We start from the raw sequence: 25599 nt of genomic DNA on the forward strand, positions 1-25599 counted from the left end.
AATAACTATTTTTAAAATTAAATTATATATTTTTTATGATATTTATAATTTTTTAATTTCATCAATTTTCTGTACGCTTTACTCTAAACATTTAATTTTAGTATTTATAAAATTAGGTTTCTTTTAACATATAAGTGTTAAAATATCTAACTTTTAAAAAATAATTTAGTCCAATATTTAGTTCCCTTTCTAAATTAGAATAATTTTTTATTTTATAAAATTTTAAAATAACAAATAATTAGTAATGAAAAATAAAAATAAACACATTAGGAAATTTTTTTAAAATTGTTAATTGCTCAAATAAATTTATTTATTAAAAATATTATATATATATATATATGCATTATCTATAATATTAAAAATGGTTAAATTAATTATTAATAAGTTAAATTTTTTCACATCAATAAAGATATTTATTTCTGCATTCTTTTACCTGCATGTTATTCTCTTAACTAGACAAAAAAAAAAAGAAGTAGAAGCAGTATTAGATGCATGAGTAACATGGGTAACAAATTTAGTAAGTAATGTTTATTAAATTAATCTCATTCTGACATAATTAATAAACAATAAAGTAAAATTTAATATATTATAAGCTTAATTATTTTATATCTTTAAAAACTTACAATTTTATATTTGATCTTGTATTTTTTTAATTATAAAATATATTTTTTTTTGTTAAAAAGTGGTTTATTTTAATTTTCTTTTTAGTCCCTCTGAGAATTATAAATTTTCTATTTAGTACATTTAGTTAGTTTTGTTCATAAGAAGCAAATAAAAAAAATGACCAAATAAAAGTTTTTAGAGGAATTAAGTAAAAAATAAAAATATAAAAAGATCAGTAAAAAAATATTATGGAAAGCTTAAAGTTAAAATATTATAGAATTTTAAAAAGCTTATATAAAATAAAATTTTTACATGCAAATGTTATGTCCTGCGTTACAATTTTATCATTTGTTCTTTTTTAAAAAAATAAATAAAGCTCGGCCAATGATCTAGAACATTCGAAGTCACAATATGTAATAAATTTTTTTATTTTATTATTTGCTCTCATGTCCATATTATTTAAATTGATTTTATCATATTTGTAATAGGGTTATTTCAATATTGTGTATATTATAATTTTTTATTTTATTTTGTCATTTTTGGAAAGGACAACCATTCGTACAACAGTATAAAAAAATTATTTAAATTTGATAAAACTTTATGATCAAATGATCAATCAATTGAACAAAATAAAAGATCAAATTTCCTTCAATTTAATTAATGTAATAGCGATCATAGTTGTTTTTAATTCAATAAATGTTAAAAATATCAGCCAACGAAATCAAAAGAAACTACTCTCAGTATAATTAAATAAATCAATCAATGGGCTGGGCAGCAAACTGAATACCGTCGGAACCCGAACCCGAACCCGACGTATCCCAAGGCCAAAAATATGTTTCAGACTTGGCCAATTCGGGGTGATGATTTATATCAAAGGTTAATTTAATGTAATATACTTTTTAATATAATTTTAAATAATTTCTATAATTTTTAATTCTATTTCATTTTTAAATTAATATTTTTATTTCATATTTTTATATTTTTTAATAAATTTTAATTAATAATATATTTAAAAAAGTACTAAAAATTATGTTGCTAACATTTTCCTTACAGATAATCTTGAGCTCTTTATTTTGTAATAAAAAGACCTAAAATTGTTAATTTTTTAAAAAAAAGTTTTTAAAAATAAAATTTTAAACTTTTAGAAATAAGATTTTATAATTTTTACACTCCCCAAAATCAATATCTGAAACTGTCACTAAATTTTAAATTTTTTTTAGGCAAAATAACATGTTTTGCTGAGGGTTTAGGGTTGTCACAAATATATTTTCTAGCGTTTAGAAGAAGCACTAATTATAAATTGTTTTCACCATATTATGTTTAATCGTTGAATTAAAGTTTTTAAAGAGACGAGAAGAAGAGTACTGTGTTAACCATCTATTTTTTTCTATATGTTATATTTTATAAGTAACCAAATGATGCACTGTTCCTGAAAAATAAGAACGACCATGTATGAAATCAGATTTGATTTTAACTATCCATGCATGTTTTCTCCCAAGTCTCCATCTATTAGTTCAAAAACTTTTGACTTAGTGATATGTCTGCCAACATGTTCTATCATTTACCTTTTAAACTTGCATGTTACGTGTGAGTCTCCTCCATTTTCAAACTTTTTCGAATGCAGTACTTGTGCATTTTCGTCGGCAATCATATTACCAAATATTTTATTCCAAATGTCAATTGCTTATTTGTTTTATATTATATATATTCGTTGTGATAGAAAATAATAATAATAATATCTCAGTTAAAAAGATTGATTTGATTAAATTAAATTATTTAATTTAATTATCAAATAATAAAATTTGTATTTAGAAAAAATTTGCATACTCGTTTAAGTGTGACTTTGTAAGTTCAAAACTAATCTCATAAAAAAGTTAATTAAAGTTGACGTCTAACAGTAATTTTTTTTTAATGGCAGAATAGTATAAAGTAACTCTTTTCTATTAAATCTTAATTATTTAGCATATGAATGATTTAAGAAACTTATTTATTTATTCATTTAGTTGGTCAGATCAAGGTCTTTAAGTTGATACATAGCTCAAAATTATCGTTAAAAGTTATAGATCCTTTATTGATTAATTATTAATTCTATAAGTATTTAATTATTATGATAATCTTATATATAAGGAAACTATAATATTTTTTTGTGAGAAATTTCTATTGATAATAAAATGAACTATTAGGAATTCTCCCTTAAGTCAGTTTTACAGTCATATCCTTGTATGCATCATTTATATGTGTGATTTAATAAATAAGTTCTGTAACACCCCGAACTTTATAATATTAATTATTTATAATTATATAAATCTAAATGTATATTCATGTGTGTATTTTTAGATATATGTTGTAAATATCACTACGCCAAAAATGAGCTCTTGCAGCGCAATCCTAGATAGCGGTTAGTGAAAACCGCTTTGTATCAGAAATAAAGAGAGCGGTTAACGCTCAACCGCTCTGCAATTTAACCCTTTCAGAGCGGTTGCATATAAACTGCCCTCTAATGCACAATTTAGAGAGCAGTTGTAAAGGAACCGCTCTCTAAAATCACTTATCAGAGCGGTTGAGATTAAACCGCTCTCTTAAACTAGCTTGGAGAGCGGTTATTTGGTAACCGCTCTCATAAGTTCCACTTTTCAGATAGCGGTTAACACGTGGAACCGCTCTCATAAAGATTACAAAGCAGTTCTTTGGTTCAACCGCTTTTAAAAGATTATATTAGAGAGCGGTTAACGACTTAACTGCTCTCTAAAGTGTAATTTCAAAATAAACCCTAACCCCTAAATCTGGCCATCACTGTCCTTGTGCCTACTCTGTATTTGCTGAGGATTTTGCTTTGGAAAACACCATCGTTGACTGCGCATTGCCACTGAGAAGGTATTTTCTTCATCGTTTCTGTTTTTATTGCTTTTCTTTAGCATTTTGGTCCTCTGTGTTGACTGGACGCCATTTTATTTTTAGGTTAATAGTTACATAAACGTCCTCTCTGCCATTTTTGGTTCTCTGCAACATAACTGCGACCCAACGTTATTTCAAGGTTAGTCGATTGTTAATTTTTTTTTGTTAATTTTTAGGTAATTTGTTAATTTTCGTTCTCTGTAATTTTTAGTTAGTAAAATTTGTGTTTTAGTTAGGACGAGAACTGGCCCAAAATATAATAAATTAATAAAGAGTACAGGAGAAGACAATGACATAGAAAATTAATATTTACAATTAAATCAATGTCAACAAAATGAGATCATTTGATTTTGGAATAGGAGTAGAAGTGGTCTACTGAATAAATTAACCTGGACTTACATAATTTTATAATGCAGTTTAGTGGTCTTACATAATTTTAGTGGGGTAGTGAAAAAACATTATCATATTTAGTGGTCTTACATAATTTTATAATGCAGTTTTAGACCTCGAATAAGTTCATCAAACCTGGCCTCAAATTGCATACTAGACTTGGAATATAGGAAGTGAAATCCCATGCTTAGTTTGACTAGTGAAATAAGATTGTTCCTTTTTTTAATGTTATGCCTTATGAAATGTTCTGAATGCATGATTATTGTTGATATTATATTGTTAGAAATTATGTAATGTTGTGAATGCATGATTATTGTTGAAGTTATGTTGTTAGAAATTATGGTTTGAAATCTGAAATTGAGTGAAACTTTAGTTTCCCGTTTGAGGTTCAAAATAATGATTGAATAAATCATCATTTTCAATCTTAAATTGTCCAAGTTGGACAGTTTGTCAACAAAGTTAGTCATTCAGTGGTTAGCAAATGTTGTTTTATAATGTTTTATTTAATTCTTAACAAAAGTTTGGTACAATGCATTTGTCATTGTCTCTTGGTGCGTGCTTGATTGGGGTAAATCATCTCATTTCAAATTGTGTACTAAGAGACTAATGCGAAATGCTGCCAAAATTTTGTCAAGTATAAAATAACACATTTATGCAGCAATTGTTAATTAAGGTATGAAAAACTTTGTTTTCAAATGGGATAGGGCCCTACCATATGAGACTTAATAAGACATTCACATTTGGTTTGTCATAACCGCAGTTAGAGCAAATATGAACCGAAGTTAGATGGTTACTGATCGTTTGAGTGAAGAATATGAAGATGGAGTGAAGGAGTTTATTAGATTTGCGATTAAGCATGCAACTGATCTGAACCTTATTCCATGCCCTTGTTGGTGTTATTTGAATATGATGCAAGTAAATGCGGAAGAATTGGAAGAACATCTAATGTGCAATGGGATCGATGAAAAATATACATGTTGGACAAAGTAAGGTGAGATACAAGGTCGAAGTACATCACATCACATGGGATCAAGTCTCTATTTCTCAGAGACATTAAAAACAGATGAGAGTGATAATGTTGAAGACATTCCAAATGTTGTTGAAGAAGATCTTAGAGATTGTCCAAAGATGTTTGAGAGGCTAAAAGATGATGCAGAAAAACCATTGTACAATGGATGCAGAAAGTTCACGAGATTAAGTTCTGTGTTAAAGCTTTATAACCTGAAAGCAATGAATGGATGGACTAATAAAAGCTTCACAAAGTTACTAACTTTATTAAATGAGATGCTACTAGAGGATAATGTGCTACCTACGAGAACATATGATGCTAAACAAGTACTTGCTTCCATTGGATTGACCCATGAGAAGATACATGCTTGTCCTAATGATTGCATTTTGTTTCGAAAAGAGTATGCATCACTAAGCCAATGTCCAAAGTGTAATGAGTCACGTTACATAAAGAACAAATCTACACCTGCAAAGGTCATGTGGTATTTTCCAGTAATTTTGAGATTAAGGCGCTTATTTCGCACTGCAGAAAATGCAAAGCACATGACTTGGCATGCTGAAGGCAGAATTAGAGATGGGAAGCTTAGGCATCCAGCAGATTCTCTTCAGTGGAAAAAGTTTGATGATGAATATGAAGACTTTGCAGCAGAAACAAGGAATATACGCTTTGCTTTGGCAATCGATGGAATGAACCTTCATGGCATGCAAAGTAGTACCCATAGTACCTGGCCTGTGATTTTATTAATATATAACTTGCCTCCATGGTATTGCATGAAGCAAAAATATATGATGCTTTCTTTGTTAATCTCTGGTCCCAAACAACCTAGAAATGACATTGATGTCTACTTGTCTCTTCTAATTGAAGATTTGAAGCGGTTGTGGGAAAACGACATTGAAGTATATGATGGGTTTAGAGATGAATGTTTCACACTTAAGGCAATGTTGTATGGTACAATTAATGATTTTCCTGCTTATGGAAATCTTTCTGGTTATAGCATAAAGGGTCAATGTGCATGTCCAATATGTTCCAAAAATACAGATTATATCAGACTTGAATACTGTCACAAGAATGTTTTCATGGGGCATCGTAGGTGGTTGCCACGAAATCATCCTTTTAGAAAAATGAAGAAAGCCTTTAATGGAAGTTGTGATGAACGACGATGTCCATATTCAAAAAGTGGAGAACAAATTTTTGAAGAGGTTAAAGATATCAAAACAACTTTTGGGAAACCATTTGCCAAAGACATTTCAAGTAGAGGTTGGAAGAAGATGTCAATTTTCTTTGAGTTACCCTATTGGAAATCGTTACACGTAAGACACTTTGTTGATGTTATGCATGTTGAGAAAAATGTATGTGGAAGTGTTGTCGGTACGTTATTGAACATTGAAGGGAAAAAAAGGATGGTATCAATGCAAGCTTGACTTAGTAAAGATGGGAATTAGATCTGATTTGGCACCAATGAAGAAGGGAAAACGCACATTTTTACCACCAACAACATGCACCCTTTCTAGACATGAGAAACGTGCATTTTGTGAGGCTCTTTATTCAGTTAAGGTTCTTGAGGGGTATTCATCTAACATCAAAAGTCTTGTTTCATTGAAGGACCTCAAGTTAGAAGGGTTGAAGTCTCATGATTGTCACATCTTAATGGAGAATTTGATTCCTTGCGTTATACGGTCTATTTTACCAAAAAAGGTCCGCGTTGCAATAACCAAGCTGTGTTTTTTCTTCAAGACAATATGTAGCAAAGTTATTGATCCTGCAAAATTACCAGCATTGCAAAACCACATATCTGAGACTTTATGTGAGCTTGAAATGTATTTTCTACCTTCGTTCTTTGATATCATGGTTCATTTGACCATTCACTTGGTTGAAGAGATAAAATTGTGTGGTCCCGCTTATATGCGATGGATGTATCCCGTTGAATGATATATGAAGATTTTAAAAGGGTATGTAAAGAATAGAAGCCGACCAGAGGGGTGCATTGCTGAGCGATATTTAGTTGAAGAAGCAGTTAAATTTTATAATGAGTACATGTCAAATGTAGAATCAATTGGTCTTCCAAAATAGCGTCACACAGGAAAGATGGATGAAAAAGGTAGCACTGGTTGTCAACAGAGAAGATTCGGTGGTTATCAAAAGGTCCTTGTGTTGATGCATTTTCATATACTTCTTACTTGGTGAACGAGTGTACCTTTTATACAAAAGAGCATGACGAACAGAGTACTATGCAAAATAGTGGAGTGACACTTGTTGCTGAATCGCTTCATATATCGACTGCAAAGGATAAAAACCCCATATATGCCAATATGTCATACTTTGGGGTAATTGAACACATATGGGAATTAGATTACACAAAGTTTCGAGTAGCAGTGTTTGGATGTAGGTGGATTAACAACAACAATGGGGTTCACATTGACAATTTAGGATTTATAAGAGTCAATTTTAAAAGGGTGGGATATCAAAATGACTCGTTTATCCTTGCAGCACAGGCAAAACAAGTATTCTATATCCCTGATTCTATTGACAAGTCATGGAGTATTGTGTTGTTGTCTAATAAGTTTAATTCTTTAACCGATGGTGAACTAATGGATGAAGAAATTAATGTGGAGGATGAACCTTTAAGAGGTGTACAACAAATGTCAATAAGGGATATAATAATAGATGATGGAGACCTTTATGCAAGACATGATCATGAAGAGGGTATTTGGTTAAATCCATCATTTCATTCCATTAAAGGGCATAGGAAACTTATTAAGCTCCCTAAGAAAAGAAAAAGATTAATACACTTTTCGATTTAAACATAAATATATGTGTCTTTATTATTTTACATGTTCACTTCCGCTCTCCAATTTATACTAACATAAATCTATTATGCAGAGATGACATCTTCTGATAACATTGAAGGAAGTTCTCCTTCTAAGACCCAACAATTGAAGAAGAAAAACACTCGAGGAATAACAAAATTGAAGACAATTAGCAAGGCAAGGAAGTTAGGACAAAAGTTACAGGTTGGATGGAATTGTAAAGGGCAACTGATTGACCCTAATAGATCTAAATTCTCCCATTTTATTGGATTTGTAACTAGAGTACAGTGTCAATTAGTATATGTGATTGGACAAATGTGCCTACTAATCTGAAGGACCATATCTGGGAGCAAGTAGAGGTAAACTACAATTCTTTTTCTAAGTGTAGTATTATTAATAAATCATGTTAGGCAAAGCTGATTTACTTATTTGGCTTTCATTGTAGGAAACCTTTGAAGTGCAAGAAACGCACAAAGTCTTTGTACTTGCATTAGCTGGACGAGATCTCTGTGCATTTCGTACACGGATGAGGAAGCATGTTTTTTATAAAGACGGTAATTGTCTCCCCCACCCTCCTAAGAAATATCAGAGATTCATTACTGTCACTGATCAATGGAACGAGTTTGTAAAACAAAGCTGCACAGAAGAGTTTAAGGTAATATAAATACACTTTTATTATATATTTCTATTATCTGTGTTCGACTTGGTAATCTCTGCTGATATGTTTTTGTTTTCATTTTGAAAAATAATATTTAGAAAGAAAGTGAGGCCAATGCTGCTAGGGCAAAAGGAATGTCGTATAAATATAGGCGGTCATCTAAGGGATATGCTCAGTTGGAGCAGGAATTGGTACTATCTGTACTATTTTGATATTTGCATTTATTAGGTTATAGTCTTATGTAATCAAATGTTGACGAGTTGTAATGAATTAATGTTCATTTTTTTGTAGATTGCTGCCTCTGGGTCTAATGTGACCTCTGTACCTCGACATGTCTTATGGAAGGCTGCTAGGGTTAATAAGCAAGGTAGTTTTGATGATGAAGGAGTTCAAAAAATGGTTGCTGAATTTGTAAGTATAAATAACATAGTTCATTTTAAACAGAACCTTTTATATACTAATCATAATTTTGTTTTGTTCATTATAGGAAACCCTTTCACAGGTGGGTATGGAGGCTGAGTCTGAATCAATGGCCAGAAATGACATATTGGGTAAAACTCTTAGTGTAAGAGAACATCCTGGTCGTGTAAGAGCTGCAGGTTTTGGAGTTACCCAAAAGGCTGCATTCGGCTCAATAGCTTCACATCCACACCCATCATCTACTGAGTGGCAGAACATGAAGCATTGGGTAGCGCATCTAACAAGTGTTGTGGCACAGTTGACTGGGGGTCAAGGACTGCCCCCTTTCATGTCTAGTCAAATGCCTTTCAACCCTACTGTCACTCCACCACCATTTATGCCTACTTCCATGCCACCATAAATGGGTATTCCCCCTCAAATGCAACAAGCGATGGAGGGAGGTCACCATTTGCAGCCAAAACTGCCATGTAACAGCCAAAGAGGCAGTTGCATATGTAGAAATTCCAGAGGTACAATTCAACAACAGAAATTTAGTTACTTTTAAATTTATTGTTAATGACGTACGATTAATTTGTTATTTCTAACCTTTAATAATGTATGTATTATAGGGTGATCACGACTGCATGCTGTATTTGAGCACCCCATATCACGTGGTTGCCAGAGGGAGAGTTTCGAGAACAGTGGTTGGGGACTCCTTACACAATACTGCTATTCCTCCTCACCATTGTAAGGTCTCAATAGAGATAGTGCAAAGACAGGAAGAAGACATTGCATTGCCTGTTCCTAATGAAGAAGCAAACCTCAATTGCCTGAGAGATGCAATTGGAACTTATGTTGTCTGGCCATTGTCCCTAATCACTTTACGACCCAAGGTACGTAATCATAATTTTTTTTATAGCATTCCGATGTATGCATTTAATTTTTCATTTCATTAGACAAACTCTTTGATGTTATTTCAGGTTGCCCCATCATCTAGTAGAGGGTTAGGGAAAGGGACAGGTCACACAAAGGAATCCATTGCTGGTCCAAGCAATAAAGGTGTTGTTTCTAATTCGTCTGACCTTCTTGAGTTGGCACAGGCTCAAGGTGCTGCGTGCTTCGATATGATGAAGCTCTATATAAGAAGTGATCAAGCCATTGACAATGTAAGTATTCATATGACAAGTCAGCATTGGGGAAAAGAATTTACTGACATTGTGATAAAAGAAAACATACAAGAGGTCATACGTCGCCATTGGTTGAGTGCCTCCAGCATCAACCTTTACATTAGGTAATTCTTTAATTTATACCAATTGTATAAATATCTTTCTCCCATACGAAACTTGATGTTAACTACCTTATTTAATCTCATTTCATTCATCTTTTCAACTACAAGATATTTGTGTGAAGCTTACTTAGAAGGGACCAATATGGCAAGTAAGTTTTCATTTATATCTCCCTATGAAATGGATGCGAACCTCAATCAGACCCCACATCAATATATAGCTAACATGTTAAAACGTCATATGGGTGAAGATCAATTGATATTCGCACCTTACAACGTTGGGTAAGTTAATCTTATGACCATGCATATAAATTTTCCTCCATTTCATTATCATATTTAATTATTGTAATCTTAAACATTTGGTAGGCAACATTGGATCCTAGTTGCTATCAACACCTCTGATGAGACAATGTATTATATGGATCCCCTCCGCAAACAGTTAAAGACTAGACCATATATGCAAAACGTATTTAATAAATAAGTATACATGATTTTACCTATTAGCTGGTCTATCATATATGAATGTGCTTTCGTTTAATTGTAAATTTGTTCTTTCATTTTATTGTTAGTGCTCTTGTCACATATCGAGTTGAGAGAAAAGTGCAGCCCTCTAGGACAAAGATGCATCAAACAAATTGGGTCACTGTACAGGTCTCAATATCGTTTGACAAAAAACTCTTTTAACTTCTTTTATAACACTGCATAATTTACACTCAATATTGTCCATTTATTAATCATGCTTTTTATGTTTTTTCTCCTCCACGTACAGTGTCCTAAGCAATCAAATAATGATGACTGTAGATATTATGTGTGTCTCTTCATTAGAGATGCTTTAAACCATGGACAGACTACAATCTCATTTCATGTAAAAGGAGTGCATATCCAAAATTATTTTATATCACTAAGTGTTTATTAGGATAGTGTCTGCCCATTTGAATTATATCTAATATAACTAAGATTTGTATTTTGTTTTCTTTTCAGTATTTTCCAGAGTTCCAATTACCAACTTTTCCTGACAACACAATTCATCAAGTTCAAAGGGAGTGGTGTGCATATATGTACCATAGATATTTGAAGGACACATTAAGTACAATTGATTCTTAGTACTTTTTTTTTTTTTACAACACCTAGTCATAATTCTATCAAAAGTTAGGCAAAAGTGTATATACATTGCTGAGCTTTTTTAATTGTGAACGTTCTGTGTAATTGTATCTGTACAGATTCGTATGTTGCAAAATTTATTTGATTTCTGATTAATATATGTAAGTAATTGTATCTGTAATGTGGTTGGTTTATCTTTGTGGTTATCACAGGTTGTTGTAAACTATTTGCAATATTTTATGGTAATATGTATGCAAAAAATTGGGATAATGATATTCTGTAAAGGGCCCTGGCGAAATAATTTTAAATTTAAGAGAGCGGTTCAACAACAACCGCTCTCAAAATTACACTTTAGAAAGCGGTTAAAGAAAAACCACTAAAATAACCACACCTTAGAGAGCGGTTCACGAGACAACCGCTCTAACAGTTAGAAATTAGAAAGCGGTTCGTAAAAGACTGCTCTCAGATACTTACTTTGGAGTGCGGTTAGTTGGAACCGCTCTCAGAAAGCTTGACATTAGAGAGCGGTTGGTTGAGGAACCGCTCTCCAATCTCATAAACTCTTACAGCGGTTTGGCGCTAACCGCTCTCTAAAGTGCCATTTAGAAAGCGGTTGAGGGGGAACCGCTCTCCAAGGGTTAACATATGAGAGCAGTTATTTGAACCGCTCTCCAAGGGCTAACATTAAGAGCAGTTATTTAACCGCTCTAATAAATACAAGCATTGGATAACACAGGATTTTAGAGGACCAATAACCGCTCTCTTAATGCCGGCAGAACCGTTCTTAGATCTCATTTTTGGCGTAGTGTATGTATGTGTATATATATGTGTGTATGCATGACTGGTTGGGCTGAAATAGACTAAGTGCCTAAGTGCAAGGCGTGACACTGGGCTGTTCTCGCTGTAGCTAGAGGGCCCTAAGAGAAAAGACTGAAACTGTTACTTTCTCGCTGTAACAAGAGACGTATCGCTGTAACGAGAGACGTCTCGCTGTAGGGAGAGAGCGACAGTTTGAGGTGCATTTCTGGATGCAGTCTCGCTGTAGTGAGATTCTGCAGAAACCAGAGTGCAGTTTTCTCTGAGATTTTCGCTGCAGCGATAATATCTCGTTGTAGCGAGAGTGTCGCGACCAAAAAAGGATTTAAAGAGGGTTAGGGTTCGGGGAAAGTTATTTCTCCCTCTCCCTTCGATCCTCTCATTCCCCAAAGCTCTATTCCACCGATTAATTGTCTCCAAAGCCGTTCGGGAGCGAGATTGGAGCTCAGATTTGTGTGGGGAACGCTTGGAGGCCGAAAGTCGTGTGAGGAGCATTTCCGTAGTTGAGTTCGGATGTGGGTCTTCAATCCAAGGTAAGGGGGACTCTACCCTACTCCTTTATGTGTGATTTGCTGATATTTTGTGTGATATTGTGATGTGGCTGAGTAGAGGGTAGGAAATTGCTGAGATATATGATGTGGGCACTTGTACCGTTTATACATGTATGTATATTTGAATGAACATTGTGAAAATGTGGGCCCGAGGGCTGTGTAATATGACTGGAAATAGGTTAGGGGCCGTGTGGCATGAATGAATTGTGGGCTATGTGCTGTGTGTGCTGTGAAAATGAAATGTGGGCTATGTGCCGTATATTGAAATATGTGTAAATGGGCGTATTAGCGCCGTTGTAATGTGCTGTGAATGGTTCAGCGATACACTAGGGGTGTGAGAGATGAGGATGGTAGAAATACCTTGGGGAAGAGGGAGTGGTGGTGACACCGACTGCGGAATGGGTGCACCACGGGCCACACACTCTCTTCCTGACTAGCCCTCTGACCACTATCTTTGCTGAGCGACCCGTGACTGCCCACGTGATATCTGTGAGACGGGGGTAACCAGCGACCATTCATGGTGTAAATCTGTGATCACAGTATTATAGTAAGTGTGGCTAGTATGCGTATGCATAGATTTGTGTTTTGTACTTGTAAATGTGAAATGTTGCTTGTAATTGTGTTTGTTTAATGTATTGGAATGTTCTGGAGGTGAGACTCTACGTTTATTGTGTGTTTTGGGTAGTGTAGAATACTCATCCTTACATTCATTTTTCAGGTAACCAAGACAATCAGCACCGGACTCAGTGAAGGAACGAATGGACTGCTATAGGACTTAGAATTTATTTTGAAAACGTTGTAATTGTACTAGTCTTGTAGCAGTTATTTGATATTAAGTTGTAACCCTTCACTTATTTCGAAATCTTTTATAAAAATTTGGTTATTCGATTTGCAAAATCATTATTTAATTAAAATTAAATTTAAGGTGTTACAAGTTCTATTAATCTGTATCCAATAAAAGTTATTACATATATATTGGTCTATCCAAATTATTGATGTCACATTCAATATAGTTGTCAATATTCATCTTTAACACATAAAAAATTGATACATGAATATGAAATAGAGCAAAAGAATACAAACACCATTAACAATATAGTTTTAGAAAATGATAAACTCATCTCAACATACTTGGTCAACCTGCATGTGTTTTTAACTTAAATTTGCTCATCCTATTGAGTGATCAAATGAAAGTAACTTATAATTTCAATGAGGTCAGATTTATTTAAATTTAAGTTTTTTGACCTAAAAGCATCTAAATTCGACTAATGGATAGCTACAATAAGTCTAAAATGTTTTCTAAAAAAAATCAAAAGAGTCAAGTAAAAAAAGGAAAGAATAACTAGCAGGAGAGAGAGACTGAATTGATAAAAGGCTTATGCAATTTGAATTAAGTGATTTGAATTTAAGGTCCTTTAACATAGATATGATTTGGCATTTGAAAGGTAATAAGCATTGATTGAAAAGCTTGCACCCTTCTACAAATTTGGCAAAAAAGTGATTTTAACTTAAATAAAAAAAAGATTCACTTTAGTCAAAATTACAAAAAATTTCAAAACTTTATTTTCTTTCTCTATAAATTATAAAAAAATTTGAGAAACCTTTATGCAATATCATATGATCATACCACAAAAACTAAGGATTTTAGATCATGTAATATTGCAATTATTTATCAATTAATTTCTCAAAGTTATCATTATTTTCAACAATTTAACTTTATTTCAAATAGTTATACTTCACCGATGCTTAACATAAGTAGCACGATAATACATTTAGAATATTTGATAAGTTTATATATGCAAGGGTCTTTGAAATTAGGTAGTCATTAATAAGAAATAAAGGTTCTTTAAATTTTTTGTAGTTTAAAAAAGACAAAAATAAAGTTTTAAAATTTTTCATAATTTTAGTTTAAGTGAATTTTTTTTATTTAAGTGAAAATCATTTTTTTGTCAAATTTATTTAAGTAAATTTAAATTGCAGTTTCTACTAGAATTATAGAAAATCCAAATCCTTATTTCTCTTAGATAAATTGAAAAGTCGATGACTATTTTCACGTATTTTCAGTTTTCCTATTAATTTCCATCTCTTCACTTCACTTATTTGTAAGTTGTAAGATTCAATAATCAAACTATTAAGTCATATAGAAGCTTTTTTATAAGATATAATCACTTAAGAAAATGATAATTTGTATTAAACTGAGCTAATTACTTTAAATTTAAATATTAAACCTAAATTAACCTGTACTCGATCTAACCTACTTGATTAGCATTTTTAGGTCTTTAGTTTGTGCGGTTTCGGTCAGACCATCAATTCTTGCTCACTCCTAAGGGTAGTCTTTAAAATTATTTTCAAAAATATCTTCTTCTTTTTTTCAGTTTTAAAACCTAAAAACCCAAAATAAGTTATAGGCTTTTTTTAATTTTTTTTTATAGTTCATGTATTTTCGTTCGTTACTATTTTTATAACTTCTCTTCACTTATTTTAAAAATTAGTTTACAACAGAGTTTCTTAAAATTATGAGTACAATAAAACACTCCTTATGTTTTAATTTATTTGACATGTTTAATTTTTTAAAATAATGTTATTTGATAAATAAACTTATTCTATTTGTTTATAACATTTTTCAAAATCTTATTTCAATTAACATTTGAATTTACATTTTTTCCTTAAATATCTTATAATATAAATTATTTATGTTATTTATTTCGTTAAATACAAATATTTAAAAATAATTATTTATTTTTTTAAAGACGCGTCACAAACCAAAATTTAAGTTATAATAAAGCTATTGTATATAGTTTAATTTGGACAAGTTTATCCGTAAGTATTTTCTTCTTCTACAAATATTTATTTAGAACTTTATCTAAATTAGATCATAATATCTTTATCATGTTATTTTACACTTATTATTTAGTTTCATTAAATATTTTTAATATAACTAATGGATTTGTCATATAGTGTAAACATATTATTAAATTAAAATTAATAATTTTTAAATTTAAAAAATTTAAAAGTAAATGTTTTATTATATTAAATAAAACTAAACTAAAGTGATAGAAATTTTAAATTTTAAAATTAATTATAAAAAATTATTTGATTAAAAAGAATAAATGTTCAATGCACGACAAGTTACATGTATAGTTTGGATAAAATTATAGATAAGTACTTATAAGAGAATAAAACTAATATGAAAAATCAATAAAAAAAAATTATGTTAAAAAAATTATACTTCTCAAAATTTTAAAAAATAAATGAAAGAGTTTTTTTTTAAAAAAATATAGAAATATTGTAAGTTTATTTTAATTTATAAAAAGAATTTGATTCTTTTTACTATTTATGTTTAAATTTCTATAAAAATTTAATTAAGAATTTATATATTTCATAGTTAAAATGTGAAAAGCTTCAAACATTTTTTTTTTATATTTATCGTAAATGATGTTACATGACATTCATTATTTGACTTACACTTTTGTTTAATATAACTCAATAAAACACTTTCATGTAATAATTACGACCCACAATAGATTAATTAAAAAACATTTGAAAGAACTTTAACTTAATTTAATAACGTTACTAGTACAACTTATGAAAATACTTTTTAGTTTATTCGAGAAAGTTATATAATTAAATTTATTTTACAAGTTCTCATGCGATAAGTGTTTATCGAATTAATGCTTAATTAAATTATTATTTTTTTTCAATGTAAGCTTAAAAGACACAAAATAAACTTACAACGCAATAATAATATTAAAAATTACATAACATAACGTATTCATAACATTAAAAATCATAAATTTTTAACAAAATTTTATCATTTATTAATGTTTTGCTCTTAACTTTAAATTAATTTTTTAAAGTTCATTTAATTTGTTTGTTTATTTTGTTAAACACACCTTAAATGTAAATTAACAATGAAGTAGAGCTTAGGAAGAAAAGCGAATATCGTTATATTTGCAATAGCTACACCGAAAGAAACTGCTATTTTGAGTGGTGCATGTGCTCTTCTTATCTTACAATAATGAGAGAGGTCCTCATCTCATGTTGAGATAAGCAGCCCCGACAAAACGCAAACGCGTCCAACGGGAAAAACACATTGACCAAAGAACCGAGAAACAAACACTGCCCCACAGCTATGCAATTACTTTTACCCGCGGCTTTTAAATCCCTAACACATGCATGAGAGCTAACAATTTATAGCAAATTATTTAGCATGATTTTAAAGAGGAATTTTTTAAAAAATTATTAGGTAATATTTATAATAGTTGTTATTGTCAAAATAAATATTAAATTATTTTTTCTATGAACTTTAAATTATTATTATTTAAGGTAATTTTATATTGCATAAATTTATTAATAAATTAATAACAAATTTGTGAACTAAGAATTCAAATTAATAATACCTTCTTAGAGGTTTAAGTTTCAAACTTGATATGCTTGTAAATAAGTTCTTATAAGATAAGAAAAATAAAAATAATTCATAAATTAAAAATATTTTTTTAAATTTTAGAAAAGTTAAATAAAAGTATTTTTTTACCAAATAAAAATGTGTAAATTAGTTTTGATTTATTTATCTTGAGATAGCACAGCTTTGTCCCATGATGGAAGAGTAGTACATGTACCAACAAAGTAAAAATAAGAACATGGATAACTAATTAACTTGTCTGGGATTGGGTTCCACTTCTTATAGGAGATGGAATTTGAAGAGTATCCATTTTGCTAAAGCGACTTAACTGATTACCCCTCATAATTATTGTGAGGCTCTAATTGCTAGTGCAATAAAAAATCAAGTTAGAAAGCGATCAGAACCAATAAGGAAGAAAAATAAAAAAAAAAGGAGGAAACAAAGAAATCAATCTCTTACAAATATTTAGAGATTATATAATGAGAACAAAAATAAGCAAAGGGAAAAAAACTTAGATCATATGGTGAAAATGTTCAAGGTACTTAAGAAGAGAAGAAACAAAGATTGGACTCTTATGTTCTAATTAAAAATTATGAATATTAAGGCCTAATTTAATTTATGTTAGCATAATCTTTATTTTCATTATTATTTTGAATCAAAACTTTATATTTTAATTAAGTGGTTTATTATGTTTTAAGTTAGTAGACTGTATAATATTATTAATTAAGTTTTTTTAGGGCATTATATTTGATTATGTTTAGTGGGCTTGAATATTAAAATTGTTTAAGGTTTTTACTTAAATGATTGTTATTTGGCTTGATCATTGTTAAAGCCTATATGTTTTCACTTTTTATTATAAATACGACAAAAATAAGCTTTAGTTATGAATAAGAATTGAATCTTAATTCTTTAAGAGAGTTTGTGTGCCTTATAGGATTTTTGGAAATAACAATTACTTTGATCTTATCAAATGATTTCTCACACTCTTGTAGAGATTTTGTATTAAACTTATCATTCTCTATTTTCCATTAAATTGAGTTCATGTGACTTTCTTCTTTTTTTTCCATCTTTTGAATTTTTTTATTTGTTGCATTTAAATCTTAATTTTTATTCTAATTATCTCATAATTTATTAATCTCTTTTTAGTGTTTCTTGATAGCATTTTGTATTTTAAAACGTCATCTTTCACTTTCTATTGGCAACGTTGAATTTTAAATTTTCAAGAATAAGATACACTCTTTATACAAAGCAAATTTGTTTCTTACTCTAATTAAACTAACTTAAGGATAGATCCATCAATTTCACGTTAGAAAGTGATTCTTAACATTTGTATTTGGATTCGTGTTTAAATATTGATTCTTAACATTTGTATTTGGATTCGTGTTTAAATATTGTGAATGATTTACTTGTAAAATTAGCAATTGTATTCTATATGTTAGATTTATATTTAAGATTTCTTAACATATTTTTTTAAAACATGCACTTTTATAAAATGTCAGTGAGATGATACTGGATCTGAATTCATAATTACTAGAATTAATGGATATCTACAAATACTTGTATATATTTAAAATAATTACAAAATATATCATATAACTTTCTATTATATCATATTGTATTAATATTATATAATATAATTAGTATCATCTATTGTGATTACAAGTTAATATATGAAAATTATCAATGTAAACTAATATAAATAAAACATGTATTATTGTTTGTGATAAAAAGTTGTTGGTTGTTATGCTAAGTTTAAGTTGTGTAGCCATGCTAAAAAGATTTATGTATTTAGCTATATCAATAGATATAGATTGGTTGATAATTGAACATAGATGATGTGTTCTAAAGATATTCAGCAATTATGCTATAGGAGAAAATTTGTCCTTCAATATGGGGTTCTCATTCTTAATATACTAAAGAAAGCTCTTAGTTAAGTGTAATTAAAAGTAAAGATTGTAATTGATTGAAATATCTAAAGGTAAAAATGTGTAAATAAATTGTAAAGAAGACTGTAAATAAATGTAAAGGTTAAAATTTATGAAAGTAAAATGCAAGAAAGTAAATATAAAGATAAGTTGTAATGTATTTGATTGATTGTTCAATAATTTCTTTGTAATATGTACAAATGCAACTTATATAGTATGTATAAAGTAGTAACTTGGCCTAAAATAATGTTACTCATGTTCCTAACCCACTACTCTATGGGTATAAAGTGTTAAGTTGCTTAGTTAGCAAGCTTTGGTGCCACGTAACCATTTTTTGTTGACTTTTCTTATCAGCGACTAAAATTGCTTCAAGTATGTTAGGTGAGTGTGTAATGCATATGTTTACTATGTTGTTCTAGATGTTATTCTAGTGAAACTTAGTTAAAAATATTTTTTTTAGCTAACTTCTAAGTGGTATACAAATTTAACGATTGAGATTTTAATTTAGATCCATATTAATTATCTACATTTCTAATGTGTTCAAACCTCTCTAATGGATGGAAAACATGTTTTATAGAGCCTCTAAACAAGTACAAGTTCATAGAAAGCTCTAAAATCTCTTATCGTGAAAAAAAATTTTATCTTATCCTTCATGAGTTTGAAATTTGTGCTTAGTTTTAAAGGAATGGTTTTTAACCACGTTTTTACTTCCTAAATTACTAACTATCATGCTTGGAATAATGTCTAAAATTTTGAAATGCCATATTAGGTAACCATTAAGTTAAGTCTTAGCTATGTCACTCTATCATTTTAGCCAAGTTCATTCCTTTATTTAACATTCCCACCTAGAAGCTAAATTAGCTATCCTATCTAAGTTGGTAAATAATTTAGTTGTTCAATTGTAACTATTATTAATCTAACTTTTTAGTTAACAATGGTCAACCTGACAACTAAATTTTAGTATTAATAATTATAAAAATAATAAAAAATATAATATTTTAAAGATATTTTATGTATTTGAGTATATGTTAGATAGGTAGTAATATATGTCTTCGATTATTTTATAAATATATTAATATTCATTGTGAATATGAGTATTTTTTATATTTGTACTAATAAAATTAAATAACTATTTTAATGTAAATTTAAACAAACATTAAATACATTTTTATGAAGATGTTTAACAATCATTCTAACATTCATAATTCAATTGCCAAAAAATGTGAGTTTAAATTTTAAACTCCTTGGATTGCTCATCTATACTTTTTCAATTAAGTTAAGAATAGTTAGTACACTAATGATAAGTGAAGTTGTAACATAGAAATATTTAGAGTTAGCATTGATAATTATAATAAATATATCTTTGCTAATATTTTTTATCGTAGAAGATTCAAGGTATTAAAAAAAGTTAAGCATGAATTAAAATGTATTATTTCATAATTTAGTTAAAAAGTTGTGGCAAGAGTATGAAAATATTTTAGACCAAGAAGAGGTATATTAGTTACAACAAGCAAAGTCTAAATGTATCCAACTAATAAAATCTTTCATTAAAATGTTAGTATTCATAATCAGAAAAATAGAATGAAAACTTTAAAGAATCATGATAATAATTGAGTATTATTTATCTAAAATTAAAAATATTTATCAATATTTTTAAATTTATTTTAAATGTTGTTTTTGTTGAAATTAATTTAACGTGTCCTCCTTCCTTTCCCAATCTAAATGAAGATAAAGTGAACAACCTTAACAGAGAAGTTTCTCTTAATGAAATTAAGGTTGCTCTTTTTAGTATAGATAACCTTAAATCTCTTAGGGTTTATAGTTTTCATGCTTTGTTTTGTAAGACTCAGTCAATTCAAAATTGTTAATTATACTATAATTACTTTAATATCTAAAGTGGTTATCTTTGAAGGGGTTAGTCAATTCAAACATATTTTCCTATGTAACCTTATTTATAAGGTTGTGTCCAAAATTTTGCTGAACAAAATTAAACCCTTTCTCACTTAGCTTATTTCAAAAAACTAATGTAATTTTGTTCCATTTTAACAATGTATTGATAATATTATTATTTTTCAAGAAACAATTTACTCTTTTAATCAATTTACGAGTAGATGATACTTAAGCTTGATTTATAAACTCTATTGAAGAAGATGGATTTAAAGAAGATGAATTTGGTAAATATTCTTCTTCTTCTATGAATATTAAATATAAGGGTGAATCTTTGGATAATTATTTTCCCTATTAAGTAGGGTGACCCTTTATTCTCTTATATGTTTATCATCTTAACATAAAATAAATTCAAGTGAATGAAAGACATTTTTTTTTGTAAGAGATGTTCTAAATTATCCTATTTATTTTATGTTGATCATTTTATTTTGTTTACTAAAGGACCTTTGAATCAAATCAAGATAATTCAATTTGTGTTACAACATTTTTATGAAGTTTCTAGTAAAAAATTTATAAAGATAAATCTATAATTTATTTTTTGAGGAATTTGATTTTTAACCTTAGGCATAGAATTAGCCAAGAGATTGATGTTAAAATTTTTAATAATTTGGATTTCTATTTAGGAACTCCTATTTTCTACAAGAGGATTTATAAAAACATGTATTTTAGCCTACTAGATAAAATTAAAAAAAAATTAAATAATTGAAAAGGTAATTCTATTTTTCTTACAAGTAGAGCTACCTTAGTTCAGCCTAACAATCATGAGTATCCTAAATTATTTAAGATTATTATTTTTATTAAAGAAAATATCATTAATTGCTTAGGATAAAAACTATTCTTTTAAATGAGAGTGAAGGCTAAAATTTAGCGATTTATATCAAGTTAATCGAGCTTATATAGTAAAATTAGATAGAAAGTTTTTAAAATCAAAATAAAATTATAATCAATAATATTATTGTTAATAATTCTTGACAAAATTATTCAATTGTATGGAGAGGTATCTTATAAGTTTAGTATATCCTCTACTTTAGATTATTGAAGATGATTTAAAAGTTCAATTTTAAAATAATATTTGAATCTTTAGTATTCTTAGTCTTTCTTATTTATCTAATACTAATATTCTTGAGGATTTAATTAATCTATTGCTTGTTTTGTAGTTAATGATTAATTAAATTGGTATAAAATTATACTCTAATATGTCTTAACAAGTTTGTGATCTTATCTCAAATATTATCCCTTCAAAATTTAATGTTGATTATGACATAGTTAACTAGTTTTCTTTATTTAGTAATAAATTTTCTCTTAAATTTACATATAATTTAATGTTGCTAACTCAATTTTTAAGTTAATTAAGAAGTGACATAAATTTCAAAAGATTCAAGTATTTCTTTGAAAATTTATTTATAACAAGTTATTCACTAAAAAAGAAAGGAAGGTTGAAAAGAAGATTATCTAATAGTGTCTCTACTTATGACTCTATTATGTATATTTTTAGAAATTATTACGTTGATAATGAATTTTAAAATCCTTTAATTAAGAGTAATAATTAGTTTTTTTTTAGTCTTGATCTTAGTAAATGGTTAATGTTTAATTCGAAGAAGAATAATTTTTTAATGGTATAAATAATTAAAATATTTTGTTTGGAGTAACTATATGAAGATTATGAAATAATAGAAATGATTAGATTTTTAATAATAGTATAGAATCTTCTTTCCATTCAAATTTGAAATTATATGAATTATATTACTCTTAATTATATTCGTACTTCTTATCTTATTCATTGATGTTTCAAAGAAAAAGTAATTATTGACAAGACTTTTCCTCTAAGAAATAAGCTTAATCTAAATGTTAATAATTTGTTCAAGTGATAGGTGGTTTAATTAGGAACGATGAAGGTAATTTTATAATGGGTTTCGCCACCAAATAAGTTATGAACTCTCCTAACACTTCATAAAATCAAGACTCTTAATTTTAATAATGTCATGGTAGAGATGGACTCCAAACTTACTATGCACTTAATTAACTCTAAGATTAACAAATGTTATAGATCTAAACCTTTAATTCTTGACTTTAGAGTTTTAATTCAATATTGTAGAATTGTTTGTGTGTGTTATGTATTTAGAAAAGTTAATAGATATACTCACTTTCTCGCTAATTTAGTATATATTGATTTTAATGGTTGTAAATATTTTTAATTTTCCATCCTAATCCTATTCTCTTTCTTCGTAAAGATATTTATTGGATAGACTTTTTTAAAATAATTATTTGAAGTTTGTTTTAGACTTTTTAAGCTCAATTCAATAAAAAAAATACATGATTCTAAATTCAATAAAATTACATTTTAAAATTATAATTATAATTTATAACATTAAAATAAATTTATATTTAAATACATTTAAGGTGAACATGAACACATTATAAACCTTTTTTATCAAGTGTCATCCTAACTCTATTCCGCTTAATCATAAATATGAAGTGATAAATTAGGATCATACTTTGGTGGGTAGTACAAAAATTTGATAACTAGACTTCTGGCCGGTGATATTACTTATTAGATTAAATATTACTTAAATTAATAAAGAAAAATTTATCAATATTAAAATATAAAATTTACAAATCTTTAATTAAGTAATTATTTAAATAGTAATTGACTTTTAATCTTATTTATTTATATAAATCATATAATTAAGGTTTATTGTTTTTACTTTCTTAATATAATAATAAATATCATTTCATGAGTGCGCAGAAAAAACCGATATTAAGATGAACTTGTATTTCAACACATCATAATATCAAGAGATTAATTTATAGATGAAAGAATACTAAAAAAACCTAATTTTATTTATTTTAGAACTAATTTTTGTTTAACTAGAAGAGCACCAAACTTATCCAGTATTTTAATTTACATGCAACAAAATTTGTTTATTATTCTTTAAGTTTTATTTACTGATTAAAATTATAATTTTGTTTTATTAAATATTAAATTAAATATTATTACAAATTATTAAAATAAAACTTTAATTTTAATTAAATATATCTTGCCTCAATACCTACAATTTTTATTCATTTTTTTGCATTTAATTAAATATATTAATAGTTATCTTTAGTATTTTCTTATGATAATTACTAATCTTTTTAAAATAATATTACAATAAAGAATCTAAATAATATTTATATTATATTATATATTTTTAGGGACATAGTTATCTATTCAAGAAAAAAAAACACTTTGATATATATATATATATATATATATATATATATATATCTTTTATATCAAATAATTTAAAATTTTATTTTACCATATCACTACTTTCTTTCAATTTTAAATTTTTTCTTTGTTTTTTTCTCTTTTTCCATTTTCTTTCTCAAGAATGACGTCTCTTTTAAATTAGGAGGTATACTTTAAATAATATAATATAATATAATTATAATTATTAATTAAAAAAATAATTAATAATATTATAATATATAAGTAAATTCAGTATTTTTATATTTTTTATATTTAATTCCTTAACTTTTTTATTTTATCTTTATTCTGTATTTTTAGAATGTAAATTAAATAAATCATTTTCATATAATTACGTTCAACTATATCAATCAAATAAATGAAAATTATGATCTATAATAATTAATAAAAAAATTATTTAATTGATGCATAAAAGTTAATAAACTAAAATAAAATAAATATAAAAAAACAAGTTTAAGTATAAATTCACAAAAATAAAATTAGAAAATTAAAGTACTAAACTCTAAAATATACCATTTACTTTATTGATGTTACATTTATTTTCATGTGCATGAATCTGGGCGAAATTCAAGATTCTCTTGCGTACTTTTTACTATTTTGTTTGCACTTACTTTTTTATATTTTTTTTATTGTATATTATGTATTTTTATTTTATTTTATTTTTTTACTCTCTTCTCCTATACATTTATTTAATATTTGGATGGAAGATTTTAAAATTTTAAAAAATATAAAAGTAATAAAACAAATATATATATATATATATATATATATATAAGTAATAATGAAAGAAACTTAAAAAAATAGTTAAGTATGAAAGTTATAAATGATAAATATAAAAAATTAAATATAATGGAAATGATTTAAAATTTATTTCAAAAAAAATTATTTAAAATTATTTTTATTTAACATAAATATTATCTAGTTAAAATTCTATAGTATTTTAAAATTACTTTTTTGTATTATCTAAATACGTGAATGGTGGGAATTTTAAAAATGACATGTCTATATACAACTCTAGGAAACATGAAACAAGGAATTTAACAAACCATTCCTTAACACAATTTTTTAATTTTTATATGGTATTTAAAAATAATATATACTAAAATATGAGTTTTTTAAAAAAAAAATACAGAAATTGTCAATTGGTGCAAATACAAGGAGTAAAAAATAGAACAACTAAAAATTATAAATGACAAAAAATTATCAATGACTATTTTAAAAAAATTAAAACAAAAAATCACTAATGATAATTTTTTAAAAATAATAAAATTTTAAATCACAAAAAATTCATGCATGACAGTTTTTCAGCTCAAGGATCGCCAATAACTAATTTTAAAAATTTTCAAATTTCAGTAAATTTTTTAATCTCATATTTTGATATTTAATTTTTTTCTCATTTAAAAAAATCTCTTTAACACATTTGATTAGTTAAAAATATTAAAAACTATACAAATTACATGACTCTACTTTTCTCCCTCCTAAATTAATTTTGTTTTCATAAAAATATCATTTATTTCCATGATCGCATGCTTAATTTAATACTAAAACTATTTAAATAAAT

General features: G+C 27.6%; 2 protein-coding genes across 2 annotated transcripts; both read left to right on the forward strand.

Moving 5' to 3' along the window:
* The first annotated feature begins 5016 nt into the window (after positions 1-5016).
* Positions 5017-6318, forward strand: LOC113869190. Its single transcript, XM_027505399.1, has one exon. The coding sequence runs from the start codon at positions 5017-5019 to the stop codon at positions 6316-6318; it is 1302 nt and encodes a 433-aa protein (XP_027361200.1).
* A 3087-nt stretch (positions 6319-9405) lies between these two features.
* Positions 9406-11150, forward strand: LOC113869196. The gene is made up of 3 exons (XM_027505410.1): positions 9406-9654; positions 9742-9927; positions 11028-11150. The coding sequence occupies exons 1-3, from the start codon at positions 9406-9408 to the stop codon at positions 11148-11150; spliced, it is 558 nt and encodes a 185-aa protein (XP_027361211.1).
* The last annotated feature ends 14449 nt before the right edge of the window (positions 11151-25599 follow it).

The sequence above is a fragment of the Abrus precatorius genome, unplaced genomic scaffold (assembly GCF_003935025.1).
Source record: "Abrus precatorius isolate BTA unplaced genomic scaffold, Abrus_2018 Scaffold10, whole genome shotgun sequence".
NCBI lineage: Eukaryota > Viridiplantae > Streptophyta > Magnoliopsida > Fabales > Fabaceae > Abrus > Abrus precatorius.

Coding starts and splice junctions, on each gene's coding strand:
- LOC113869190 (XM_027505399.1), top strand. CDS start 5,017: ATGTTTGAGAGGCTAAAAGATGATGCAGAAAAACCATTGTACAATGGA.
- LOC113869196 (XM_027505410.1), top strand. CDS start 9,406: ATGCTGTATTTGAGCACCCCATATCACGTGGTTGCCAGAGGGAGAGTT. Junction 9,655..9,741: donor TAATCACTTTACGACCCAAG/GTACGTAATCAT, acceptor ATGTTATTTCAG/GTTGCCCCATCATCTAGTAG. Junction 9,928..11,027: donor GTGATCAAGCCATTGACAAT/GTAAGTATTCAT, acceptor TTTTCTTTTCAG/TATTTTCCAGAGTTCCAATT.